General features: G+C 43.0%; 1 protein-coding gene across 1 annotated transcript in view; it reads left to right on the forward strand.

Moving 5' to 3' along the window:
- Positions 1–2,210: 2,210 nt before the first annotated feature.
- The window catches only part of LOC311248805 (protein kinase C-binding protein NELL2-like), a gene marked incomplete at both ends in the record, with an annotated part of 69,951 nt that continues 57,562 nt past the window's right edge, over positions 2,211–14,599 (forward strand). Inside the window, 1 exon segment of the mRNA XM_084339633.1 lies at positions 2,211–2,701. Within this exon segment, the coding sequence (XP_084195759.1) occupies positions 2,211–2,701 (491 nt within the window).

Below are 14,599 nucleotides of genomic sequence, written 5' to 3' on the forward strand. Positions count from 1 at the left end.
GCTTGTGTGTGTGTGTGTGCATGTGTTTGTTTGTTTGCATGTGCCTGTGTGAGCCAGGGGCGGAGCTAGGGGGTGGCTACCTGGGCTCAAGCCCCGGATGTATTCTGAAAAGCCCCGAATCTATTTTAAAAAAAATAAGAAAAAATACGTTTTTTTTTTTTTTTTTTTTTTTTACAATTCATCATTGTTACATGAAAATATGTTTGCACCAGATTTAGCAGAAGCTAATTTCCATCTGTGGTCTATCCAGCTGCTAACTGTATTTGAGTGAGTTAAGTATTGGTGTTATGGTAGACTCAGACCTAAGCTTTAAATCACAATCAACAAGTTGACAAAAACTTCATTCTTCCACCTTAGAAACATAGCTAAAGTACGGCCATTTATAAATCAAAAGGACGCTGAAAACCAGATCCATGCCTTTATCTCAAGCCAACTCGACTACTGTAATGCACTCCTTACCGGCCTCCCGAAAAAATACGATGATAACTATTTTATTGCAATGCACTATTGCATTATTTTATTCTATTTTACTAACTATTTTATTGCACTGCACTATTTTACTTTGTATCAGTGGATCATAGACGCCTGGCCATAAGAGCATTCGGAGCATCTCTGCTCTCCCACTATTGAACTTGGTGGAGCAAAGGTATGATCTTGCTCCACCACTTTTTGATTATATGAAAAATATGATAGAGTTTTATAGTGAAAAGAGCAGCTTTATTGGTCAAGATTGAAGGCTCTATATTGCAGGAAATTGCACAGGTTCATTAAATTCAAAAAAAATCTGTCGTGGAGGGGGTCGTGTCTGACCCCCTCCAAACCACCCCTTGCCTGACCAAAAAAAATAATAAGAAAAAAAAAAAAAAAAAAATTTAAGAAAAAAAAAAGAAAAAAAAAGAAGGGGGGCCCATCTGGGCTAAGCCCCGGATCTCCTACAATCCTAAATCCGCCCCTGGTGTGAGCGTGTGTGTGTGTGTGTGTGTGTGTCTGTCTGCATGTGTTTGTGTGTATTCTGTATGTGTATATATGGCACAGGGACACATTATGTTTGTGTGTGTGTGTGTTTGTTTGTTTGCGTGTGCCTGTGTGAGTGTGTGTGTGTGTGTGTGTGTGTGTGTGTGTGTGAGTGTGTGTGTGTGTGTGTGTGTGTGTGTGTGTGTGTGTGTGTGTGTGTGTGTGTGTGTGTGTGTGTGTTATAAGGCACTGTGGTCAGTAGCCCTGTCAGCCCAGATGTACACTTGTCAATTAAGGAATGACAGATGGCTTGCTCTCTCTCTCTCTCTCTCTCTCTCTCTCTCTCTCTCTCTCTCTCTCTCTCTCTCTCTCTCTCTCTCTCTCTCTCTCTCTCTCTCTCTCTCTCTCTCTCTCTCTCTCTCTCTCTCTCTCTCTCTCTCTCTCTCTCTCTGCCTCTCAGGATTATATGATTGATGAGCGGTGGCGACAATAGGCGGGTGTCTGTCTGTGAGGTCTACAGTACCTACCAGTAAAGTGTCTGTTGTGTCTGCTGTCATTAAAGTAGTTACAGGCGTCTTCCAGTCAGTGTGGATGACAGGCCAACAGGAAGCAGGTAACAGTCTGGTTTGAAACCGTAGCGCAGGTGTCTCTGGGTTGTGTCCCGGTACCCCAGCGAGCTGCGGTACGTACCAGGGGCTGTAAGAATAAAAATGTTGCCTTTCCCACAATCACGAAGACACGATAATGGAGATGAAACGATTATCGTGCCGCACGCCGTGTTGCTCTCATTTCGTCTTGTGTTGTGTTAAATTATTATATATTATAAGTTAAATTATGGAATAGCCTTAGTGACGGGTTGAAGTTGTGTACTTCTCAGGGGAGATTTAAAAACAGCCTTAAATGATAAAATTATTCAGGAGTACAGTTATGAGTAAAACATCAAACATTTGTTTTTTTCTTTAAAACAATTATATCTTGCAGTATATTTTAAGTTTTTCTTTCTTATATTAAAATATATTTCGTTTTTAAGAATTTGTAAAGGATAGGCAAAAATAAGCATGTGCTTCATCAGCCTTTTTTTCGGTTGTTGATTTTGGATGTTGTGTGTGAGCTTGCCTTGAATGTACATTTGTGATTTTCTATTATTTTTTTTATTTTTTTTGCAAGTCCACACAGGTGTGTTTGATTTGTCTGTAAACAAGACAGAAAAATAAACTTCATTCATGTTGTAAACGCAGCGCACTCTCCCTTCACAGCGATGTGGAGCTCCTATTCCGCCTGACGGAGGCTCACTTAAGCCGCCTGACGGAGGCTCACAGCGTCCTGACGGAGGCTCACTTAAACACACTCTGCGGTGCACACAGCGTCCTGACGGAGGCTCACTTAAACACACTCTGCGGTGCACACAGCGTCCTGACGGAGGCTCACTTAAACACACTCTGCGGTGCACACAGCGTCCTGACGGAGGCTCACTTAAACACACTCTGCGGTGCACACAGCGTCCTGACGGAGGCTCACTTAAACACACTCTGCGGTGCACACAGCGTCCTGACGGAGGCTCACTTAAACACACTCTGCGGTGCACACAGCGTCCTGACGGAGGCTCACTTAAACACACTCTGCGGTGCACACAGCGTCCTGACGGAGGCTCACTTAAACACACTCTGCGGTGCACACAGCGTCCTGACGGAGGCTCACTTAAACACACTCGGTGCACACAGCGTCCGCAGCGAGCGTCTGTCAGCACGTACAGACGGGAGCGTGACCTTGTTGACTTTGTAATGCTTTATCGCTTTATTTTTATTTGACACGCAACAATCCCCGTTCTAACAGGACGACACAGCATGACAGAGGACATCTCACACGGTGCAAAAGACAGACAGATGTTATGAACAGCGGCCCTGATATGATACAACATATACGCTACGTACACCAAGGAAATGTGTACTTAATTTTTTTTAAACCACACTTCAAATATCACAAAATGATACGCGTACAACTTTCCCAAGGTTAGTCTGTTCTTAATTTATCAAATGTTGGGACAATAATAATACACCCAGAGTGAAAATGTATCATTTTCTGGGCCGAGTTGACGACCCTCTGGAGCGCCTTCCTCTCTGCGGCTGTGCAGCTGAGGAACCACACGTTGATGCAGTAGGTGAGGATGCTTTCCACGGAGCAGCGGTAAAAAGACACAAGCAGGTCTTATCTGAGGTGGTAATTTCTCAGTATTCTCAGGAAGTAGAGTCTCTGCTGTGCCTTTTTCACAATCGCCTTGGTGTTGGTACTCCAGGTCAGGTCATCCTCCACGCATCCCCCGTCGATGTACAGGGGCTGTATGTCGGTCTTCTTCCTCCTGTAGTCCACGATCATCTCCTGGGTCTTTAGCTTACTGTATTCAGCTGCAGGTTGTTATTTTTGCACAGGGCTGACAGCTGCTCTACTTCATCGCGGTACGCGGTCTCGTCGCCTTTTGAGATGCAGCCCACCACGGTGGTGTCGTCAGTCATGCAAAAAAAAGAAATTTTTTAAAATGTATGAAGCACAATCTCAGTAAGCTCATACAGAACCAAGTGTTTCACTGTAATGTACATGTACCTTATATGTGACAAATAAAACAAAACTTTAATTCATTATATTGTTTAAAATATATTTATAAATCAGTACTACTGAGTAATAATGCTAATCAGTATGTAGTGTACAGAGTTGTAGTATCATTATGTACAGTGATACAGGTATAAAGACACTATGGTAGTGGTCATACTGGCCAGCAGCGTAACTAGTAAGAGTAGGTAAGGGATGTACAGATATAGATATACGTAGTATCTACAGATATGTAAATGTCATTAACAGATTGCAGAATGGGTACAATACAGTACAGCTCAATACACACAATTGTTAAGGGGATGCAGACCAGAGAAAGAATTTCGTCTTGTTTACATCAGGGTCCCCCATTTTCAATTCATAGTGATATATATTTTTGGTCATACACTTACAATATTTAGCAGCTGGGAAATACATTATTTGATGTATTCAGGGCCATTTCACGTTGATTAAACGTTACACATTACATCCTGCTAAATGAACGTTAGCTAATGTTACGCGGCCAGTATTGAAAAGCTTTGAGGTCGCATTCAATTTTCGAGGGACCATAACGTTAACTTGACAGCAATGTGGATACAGCTTTATTTGAGCAGTTGCTACTGTAACGTTACCTTAGTTGATTGTCGTTCTGACATAACTGCAGTAAACAAACTAACGTTAAACCTAAGTTAACTTACCAGTAAATTCAGTACAGCAACAGCTGAAATCCAGGAGAGCCTGATCACAATAATCGACGGTCCAGTTACATTTCCCCCAACCAGAGCCTAACTAGAGCCACAGTCTGCGAATCAGAGGCAGAGTAGGGGCGGGTCTTCGGGGCTAGCATGTTGGGTTGTCTCAATGTAAAGAATAATACTGTACATCTCTGCTGATTATCCATAAAAAACGCACGTTAATCGAAAATACCACACCATTACTCTACCAATGACAGTCAAATAATCAACAGAAAAGCATTACATTGCAAAATAATATGTCCATGTCTGTAGTGTGTGCACACACACACACACACACAGCGGTGCGCTGGATGGATATAATTCCAACTTGACTTTGCGCCTCCTGGCGGCACAAAACAGAAGCCGCACCCACCCTAATAAAATCATTTGACGAGGGCGTTAGCGGGGCGGTAGAGGCTGTTGGAATGACGGTAGAAGGGATCTTCATTTCCAGTGGTGGATCTGAATATATTTTGCAGCTAATACTGTACACTGACTTTTCTCTCCACATATAACAGCTTTTGATGATCAGGGAGATGGATAAACTGTGGATCAAATCAAATCAAATCAAATCAAATTTATTTGTAAGGCCCGACAACACACGTTAATGTCCCCATGGGCCGTACACGTCTTCTTTAAACAAGTCAAGAAGAAACATAACAATAAGTCAAGAACAGAACAAGAACACCATAAGGTCCAACAAATTTAAAATAAATGCAAATAAATGAAAGAATGCAAGCACTCCCAGACATACCCCACGCGAAGGTAAGGAAAAACTCACTAAAACCTAACAATAGGGAAAAATGCTCCACAGGCAGTGTGGAGGAGAGAAACCTTAGAAGGGCCATTCAAGGGGGGATCTCCCTTCTTAGATGTCTAGTAGTGTTGCAGACTAACAGTTGGTAAGCATGCACTCAAGTGTGTAGTGAAACACAGATGAGTGCATGCAATAGCAACTGAACATTTTGAAAGATTAAAGATAGAGCTGATAGCGATAGCAACTGAACATTTTGAAAGATTAAAGATAGAGCTGATAGCGAATCTATTTGAGGCACAGGGGCGGCGCAAAGAGGGTCGCGTCCTCCCCGTCTTAATCACGGGACATGCAACACTCCGGTCATTGCTCCGAGACAGCCGGAGACAGGGAGATAGGGGGCGGCGCAGAGAGGGTCGCAACCTCCCCGACATCATCGCGGGACGTCCAGCACTCCGGTCACCACTACTAGACCGCTGGAGACAGGGAGACAGGAGGGCACGCAGAGAGGGTCGCATCCTCCCGGCCTTCATCACGGGACGTCCGACACTCCGGTCAGCACTACAGGACAGCAACTCACAGGGAGACAGGGAGACCATTAAGTAAATACATGTTAGTTTAGGAATAAGGGGCAGGTAACTATAAGATGTATTCTTCTTCCTGCTCCTTTTGTCCATGGAATGACTATTTATGATTGTGTAATGAAGAAACTATGATTGTATGATTCCATGTGGCAAATAAAAACTCTGAACTGAACTGAACTGAATGGGACAGGCGTTAGACAGCTCGCGTGCAATAGATACAAGTGGTAAGCATATATGTGAATAGAGTAGATATATGAAGTAAGCATATTATGTGAATAGAATAGAAGTACTTAACACAGCAATGAAACCGCGTTGACAGGCCAGTTGACAAGACCACGGACAGACGAAGGTAAGTAGCTGATCCATGGCCTCGGTGGTGCATGTAGAGCAGTCACTGCAATCGTGGCCAAGACCCCGAGGCATCCATCACTTTAGTCAGCACTAGGAGACACGCACTAAGAGAGATGGGGGAGGGAGGGGGGAGGGGGGCGGGAGTTAGAGAGTTCCCATGTTTGTGGTGCTGCAAAAAAGCAGACATGGGGGAAAATAGACATCCAAACTAAACTACATTTTATTTATTTGTCTCTGTCTCTGTCTCTCTCTCTCGCTCTCTCTCTCTCTCTCTTTCTCTCTCTCTCTCTCTCTCTCTCTATCTCTCTCTCTCTCTCGATGTGTCTATCTCTCTGCCCCCCCCTCACTCTGTCTCTCTCTCTGTTTCTCTCTCTCTGTCTCTCTCTCTCTGTCTCTCTGTGTTTCTATCTGCCCTCCTCTCTCGATCTGTCTCTGTCTCTCTCTCTGTACATTTTTCAATTCAATTCAAAATAGGCTTTATTGGCATGAAATATCAACATACTTATTGCCAAAGCAGCTCGATAAATTAGAATATCGTGGAAAAGTTATTTTATTTCAGTAATTCAATTCAAAAAGGGAAACTCTCATAGAATATAGATTCATTACACACAAAGTGAAATATTTCAAGCCTTTATTTGTTTTAATTTGGATGATTATGTCTTAAAGCTCATGAAAGCCCAAAATTCTGTATCACCAATCAAAAACATAAATAGATGTATTTTTCTTTTGTATATAGAAATGTCGGCCTTCTGAAAAGTATGTTCATGTTCAACTCAGTACTTGGTTGGGGCTCCTTTTGCACAAATGACTGCATCAATACAGCTAAATATATAGACTTTTCCACGATATTCTAATTTATTGAGCTGCACCTGTATAAACAATCAAAAATACCACAACATTAGCAATAACAGTAAAAGAATCAACAGAAACTCATTAAATGACAAAATAATTCAATTCAATTCAATCAGGTAATCATTTTACAGATGTAGCCACCCAGAAACATGTATGACAACAATCTATATATTTTGCAGCTAATACTGTACACTGACTTTTCTCCCCACATATAACAGCTTTTGATGATCAGGGAGATGGATAAACTGTGGATACATTTTATTTATTTGTCTCTGTCTCTGGCTCTGTCTCTCTGTTTCTCTATCTCTTGCTCTCTCTCTCTCTCTCTCTCTCTCTCTCTCTCTCTCTCTCTCTCTCTCTCTCTCTCTCTCTCTCTCTCTCTCTCTCTCTCTCTCTCTCTTTCTCTCTCCCGGCATTTTTTGTCAGATGGCCAAATCCAAAATACCCGCTGACGCCATCTTGAAAAATTAACTTTTGATCCAGAGCACCTAGAATCATGTATGAATACACTTTTTTGTGTAAGTCAACCATGACGATTCCAATTCTGACATCAGTTTGACTCTATGACATCAATTTGACCCAGAAATCCAAGATGGCCACCACCTAGTAGAGCGAAAATGTAACTTTTAATGTCAAAACCAATTTTACCATGGTACTGCTGTACTTTAAACAAACTACCTTCATAAGGATCTCAGCAAAATAATTTATGAATGTACAGTATGACAAGATAACTAATTAGACTTCAAAATACGCTCTCTTAAATAGCTGTAACTTGAACAGGTTAACAATGGAACCACTTTAAACATGTCACTATCAGTCCGATCGCTACCGCGCTCCCTACCTCTGGAACAAATTACCTGCCGTCGTCAGGGGCACCTGCTCTGTCGAAGCTTTTAAATCCCTGCTTAAGACCCATCTTTTCTCTCTCTCCTTCAACCTACCTTGATCTCACCTGGTCGGGGACTGACCATTAGATTAATCTGTCTAGTTTAGTTAGGATGTCTATTTTCTCCCATGTCTGCTTTTCTGCAGACATGGGAGAACCTTTTGGCCTCCGTCTCTGTCTCGGCCGGTCCCGTGGAACAGCTTCGTGTCGCCTTCTGTCAGGCCTGCAGTGCTTAACCTGCTGAGTGGCTCCTCCTGCCCCCACGGGGCGTGCGGCCCTGGGCTGTTGTCTCGTATCTCACCCTGTGTCCATGCGCTTGCAGTGGTTCTATCTATTGCTCTATTTCACAATTTTCTTGTATACTGTGGTTCTGCTGTCGCCGTGTGTGCATGTGTTCACTGCATGTATCTGCAGGTAGTTTGTTTAAAGTACAGCAGTACCATGGTAAAATTGGTTTTGACATTAACACTTTAAGTGCCGAAAACGTGTTTAGGCGTCCTTCCCCGCCATGCTCAAGTTGCAGAGGACGCCGTAACTCGTCTTTAATATCAATATTTAAAAAAATCTGTGATCGGAATCATATTTTCCATCCGCAGCCTTCACACACAGTTCTGAGCTCCTCTCAATCCTCTAGCGGTTCAAGAGCGCCATCTGGTGGCCGATCAGCAGAAGCGCCAAACAGGAAGTTATGTGGATGAAGTGCTGATCACCCATATTACTTCCGGGCACTCGCTATAGGTCCCGGGACTCCATCTTGATACACTGGACATCGATCGGTTGCAAATAACTCGATAAACAACATGATTTGGACGTATATAGTATTAACCTGGAAATGGACCGGGTATTTCGACATCCCATAATGGAAAACTGTCTACCCCACGCTGATCGCCCAACGGCCCGCGGAGACTGGGGTGAGTTTTAGCGTGTAATATTACCGTGTTCGACACTAACTGCTATGATGAACATTTGACCCACATTAGATGAATGGTATAACGCTGCCCACGGAATTATAAACGCCCCCTCGCCCATCCGGTCAACATCAGATGACGTGTAGTAACTTCCAGAAATCCGTCCAGTTGGATTTTTTTTATATCGCGCCGATTGCTATCAAACTGTATTTGATCATCAATATAATGCATTTGGGGCTATAAATCACGTTCTGGAGAAAGCTGCAGAAAGAGATGAAAACATACTTATACTTTAGATCATATTTTAGTATGAATATGTGAATGAAAAAGTTTAACGTTCATACACCCTGAACAATACATATAGGACATTGAATGGGCCCTAATAATGGCAATTTAGCAATAGAATTTAAAAAGTTATAGCCCTGCAAAGAAGGGGAACTTCTCCATAGACAAATAGAGCTGGCAAGGGATGGTATATCATGAATTTAGCCTTAGGCAATCAAAGTGTTAAAAGTTATATTTTCGCTCTACTAGATGGTGGCCATCTTGGATTTCTGGGTCAAATTTATGTCATAGAGTCAAACTGATGTCAGAATTGGAATCGTCATGGTTGACTTACACAAAAAAGTGTATTTATACTCTGGATCAAAAGTAAATTTTTCAAGATGGCGTCAGCAGGTATTTTGGATTTGGCCATCTGACAAAGAATGGTCAAAGAATTTTGGTTATTGACCCAACTATTAACTGGATGCTCTCACACCTGCTTACAAGGGAGAGGTTAGAGGCTGCTTTGGCTTGCACGCATGTCCCCACCCCCAACCCCCACTGGGGCTAAAAATGAACTCTTTTGATGTCATGGCTTCTGAGTAACTTCATCACTTATTGATGCATTCCATTACAGGGCAGAGAGATATAGAGAGAGAGAGAGAAAGAGAGAGAGAGAAGAGAGAGAGAGAGAGAGAGAGAGAGAGAGAGAGAGAGAGAGAGAGAGAGAGAGAGAGAGAGAGAGAGAGAGAGAGGGAGAGAGGGAGAGGGGGAGAGGGGGAGAGGGGGAGAGGGGGAGAGGGGGAGAGGGGGAGAGGGGGGGGGGGGAGAGAGAGAGAGAGCACACAGACCGCTCCTGCTTCTCCAGGTGTCAGATGGTCAGTAACGAGGGAGAACGTGATGGGAGCTCCATCCTGCAGGGAGTCATAGAGGGGCTGGTTTTCTCTCCATGAACAGGCCCCAGTGTCTGTCTGGTCAAAACTATATATATTTAAGTTTTATACAGATTTTGATATTTGGGAGATTACCTTTGTGATAACATATTTATTTTTATTTTTTATTTACACTTTATTGCTTTAACTTTGTCATTCAAACAAATAAGGAAATAATTTCTTAGGAAATTATTTTCTGCATTTTGTTGTTGTTGTTGTTGTTGTTGTGACTCCATCAGATCCTAATCAGTATCACTTATATAACTTAACACTTTGAGCGCCAGCCGTGTTTTCCTTTTTACCCCCTTGAATGCCACCATCTAGGGGTGGACGGTATAAACGGTATACGCAGGGGAGGAAACTAACTTTTTGGCTTACCAGCCAACTGGCGAGTATCTGATTTTTTTTACCAGACAAACTGATTTTTTACCAGCCAAAAAAAATCGCTAATTGTGATAATTACTTCTTTGTATGTCTTCGTCTAAATTGATTTTCAATCATAGTAATAATCACACCGTGTCTCTACTCTTTAAAATATTTATTAGCATAAAACATTAATAACAGTCTCTACTCTTCACAATATTAGCATAACACATATTAACATGAAAGAGGGATCTATTCTGGACTGGGTTGGGCTGAACTGGGCAGTGAAAGATGCTGGGTTGGACTGGGTTGGGCAGTGAAAGAAAAAAACCGAAGTATGTTGTGAAGTGTATAGATAGATAGATGTGAAATGTATAGATGTAGCAGTACTGTCTATCTGTATGTCGTGTATGTCATATGTTATGATGAATTGAAAATGGGGGACCCTGATGTAAACAAGACGAAAGTCTTTCTCTGGTCTGCATCCCCTTAACAATTGTGTGTATTGAGCCGTACTGTATTGTACCCATTCTGCAATCTGTTAATAAAGTTTTCAATCAGTCAATCAAGTTAACTTTGAACCTCGGTTGTCAAGCCACGTCAATGTTGTGTATGCATCCGAGTGTTCACTGTGCCTTTAAGACGGCACGGTGGCCTTACGACAGTGCTGTGAAGTACCGTCGAGTGTTGCGGTAACGTCAGTTGGGTTGGTCTGCTGTTGTGCACTGGTTGATCTAGCCCCTTTCGTGACTGCGATGTGCAAGCCAGGGGCTTTTGAGCATGAAATAAAATGTCTAACCTTACGTCGTAGTCCGGTGCGCAATAGACTAACATACACCTCTGTAATTTAAATGTGTCCTTGCCTTGGACTCGAGAGTTGTACTAGGGTTGGATGCAGTTCCCCGTTGCTCAGTCTGTCTGTTTTCCATCTTCTGTGTTTAACGTTATCTGTTTGCGAGTGCTTCCTTGACTGATGGCCAGTACCACGGGACTTTTATTCAACATTCTATATTTCCGCGGGTTGGCCAGTACTGCAGGAACTTTTATTAAACATTATATATGTCCGCGGGTTGGCCAGTACTGCGGGAACTTTTATTAAACATTATATATGTCCGCGGGTTGGCCAGTACTGCAGGAACTTTTATTAAACATTATATATGTCCGCGGGTTGGCCAGTACTGCGGGAACTTTTATTAAACATTATATATGTCCGCGGGTTGGCCAGTACTGCGGGAACTTTTATTAAACATTATATATGTCCGCGGGTCTTGTGCAGTGCTCTCGTGGCACTGTCAACTCGCCAGAATGGCGAGTGGTCTTCATGAATCACTCGCCAAACGTAAAAAATACTCTCATTTGGCGAGTAAAGTGGCCTAATTTCCTCCCCTGGGTATACGGTATAAACGGTATGAATTTGCTCTACGGTATGGATTTTGCCTATACCGTGTAACCGGTAGTGCAGCTCTAAAATAGCAATGACGTCATGTAACCACAGCGCGACTATTTCACTGGCATTTGCCCCTAAAAATAGATAGAATTAGTTCTAGATAATAGATATGTGCGAACTGGAAAAAGTTATTTAGGAGGCTTCGCGCAGTGGGCGTGCCAGCCCCTCCCGCACGCATGTAAACACGGGTCTACAGTGGGACGGGACGTCTCCCTGAGCTAACGTTAGCTTAGCTACCGTTACAAAATGACCCAGTCAACTATTCACTTTTAGTTTAATACATGATGAGGCATTGTCTAACCGAACGGTATCTAGTCGGCCAGCTACCGATAGCTCCTGACATCAACAAACGCTCCATCAAGTCTAGTAGAGAGTAGACGTGTATGATAGCTCCGTTAGCCGTTAGCTCACGTTAACGCAAGTTGGTTCACCGTTCAAAACGAAATGTCCCATTGAACTAAATAATTCACTGAGGCGTTGTATTAACGTTATATATCCGGCTAGCAGTAGCTACAGATAGCTCCTGATATCAATGTCTTATAACACTGATTCGATGCGTATTCGAGCTGAGGGCTTGTGAATGTGATTTAACGTTATACCAATACTAGGGCCCAGCTGCAGCGCCGGTGAATCCTGGCCGTAGCTCGAGGCTACTCGAGTATAGGTCCAGCTGCAGCTCCGGAGAATACTGGCCGTAGCTGGAGGCTACTAATGTACACACAGACAGTGGAGCTTGTTGCGTGGTGGCGATGTCTCGCAGATAATACAAGTACAAGTCTAATTATATAATATATATATTTTATATAAAAAAAAAAAAAATTATATAAAATTAAAAAAATTTTTTTTATCAAAAACGATGATACCGTGATATATACCGTTACCGTCTATGCTTCAAATTATACCGTGATATAAATTTTAGACCATACCGTCCACCCCTACCACCATCCACGGCCAATGTTAACGTTAATATCGCCTAATCTATGTTTTAAATGTGTCTAATCTGCCCGTCGCTTATCAAAGAATCATTTTCCAGTCAACATTGTCAAGGCAGATTGTATTTTTATCGCTTCATTTCCGTTCGATAGCATTTTGAAAATCACCCGTTTTCGGGGAAAAAACAACCCATGCTATGATAATCGCCTTTTACTGGAATATTCCAGAACGTTGTGATTTGTCGGCCTATTTATGAATCGTTTTCAAATAAACGCTAGATGATCGATAGTATATGTGTGCGCACGCACGCTCGTGCCGTGCGCTGATAATCGCTGCTCTTATTTCCTCATGGCTTTTACAGTCAAAACAGCCATATCACATAAACGCTTATATATCCGTGAAAACGAGTCTGATTATCCTAACACTGATAACATAGATTCCTTACCTGAGGTCAGATGGTATCCAAATGGTTTATTCCAATTTCCGATCGCCATTCGAAAAAATCGATAAATGTATTGATCCATCGTGTGTACAGTATAACCCATATTCGCCGTGGCTCAGAGGCTCCAGAATGAACTCTGGTAGACCCCGGCTGCATCAGTGAGAAGTAAAATGTGGAGTCAGAAATCCGTTCTCCCATTCACTTTCATTGAGTCCATTCCAAAAGGGTGATTTACCATCTGGGAGACGATAGGGGGCGCTTTTTTCACACATGAGCGCCGGCGGTCCCTGGATCTCTAAATTATGATTTCAGATAGCTAATAAAAAAAAAAAAAAAAAAAACGAGAATACTCGTGACGTGGCATTCAACGGTCGGGGCGTAAACCAGAGAAAAGCCGTGAGTGGCATACAAAGTGTTAATGCTGAAAAGGCTACACAGGGTTTTCCCTGGCTCATAGGAGGCGGTACCTAGTTTTCTGTCATGCAGGACATTTTTGTAATTTTTTCTGTCATGCAGGAAATTTGTCTTGAGTCTAGACCTCGCTCATTCACTTATTACCATCTCATGTGTTCACTTTATTTAACACTTTTACACGTTCACCCTATACAACTCTTTCAGTGCTGCGCGTATCACATATCTTTACCGCTAGATTGCCAGCTTGATAGTTGTTTCCGCGGTCGTTTGTGTGTTCTGTATTATAGCTGTGGAGACATGGTGTGGCTCATTTTGACAGACATTACTTGTAGTGCAACATGGGAAAAATAGTTTGTTTCTACCTGCTGTAGTTTGTAGTTTATCACACGCTAAACATAGCGCATTTCCAAGATAATCCAGTCTTTTTCCATAGATTGCCAGATAAAATGCGTTATATGCAATAAGCCCAAACCGTTCTGGTTGATCCCCTGAAACCCCAAATACTCCCAAATCAAAGGTATATAACATGTATATATGTACCTTCACAAAATCATCAAGGGGGGGGGGGTCGTTTTAACTCAAAACTGTGATCGTGTTTGCAGAGCATTTTTTCGTCCGGTGAAACACATAACTGTGATCGTTAGAAAAACACGTTTCAGGGCGGTTAGGTGGCAGAGCGGAGATTGCGTTCGTCACCAGCCCCGGAGCTGAGCTGGATTTGCCTGTTCGAATCCAGCTCACAGCTCCGGGGTTGTCACCAGCTTGGCTGGCCGTCTGCACTGATACAATTGGCTGTATCAGAGGGTGGGAGAAGCTGGCGGGGTGGGTCCGGGTCGTTGTAAACAGCGACTCCTACAGTTCGGTCGGGGCGCCTGCTAAGCGCGGATTGGACGTGAGGGGGATAGTGTGGTCCTCCCACACGCTACGCCCTCTCAATGAGAATCCGCGCTGCCAGGTGAAAAGAAGCGGTGATTGGCTGGACGTGTGTCGGAGGAAGCACGTGGTAGCCTCCACTCTCCCAGATGATCTGACTGTGGGGGGTAAGTGCGCAGCGACCAGGAAGGGACTGGGAATTGGCATACGACTAACATTGGGATGGGAGAAAATCGGAGGAAAATGGAGGGGGAAAAAGACCAATAAATAAAAAAAAAAAAAAACACGTTTCAGATTCGACATAGAATAATACCTTACCTTAGCC

The sequence above is a fragment of the Notolepis coatsorum genome (genome assembly GCF_963971535.1).
Source record: "Notolepis coatsorum genome assembly, contig: SCAFFOLD_402, whole genome shotgun sequence".
Lineage (NCBI taxonomy): Eukaryota > Metazoa > Chordata > Actinopteri > Aulopiformes > Paralepididae > Notolepis > Notolepis coatsorum.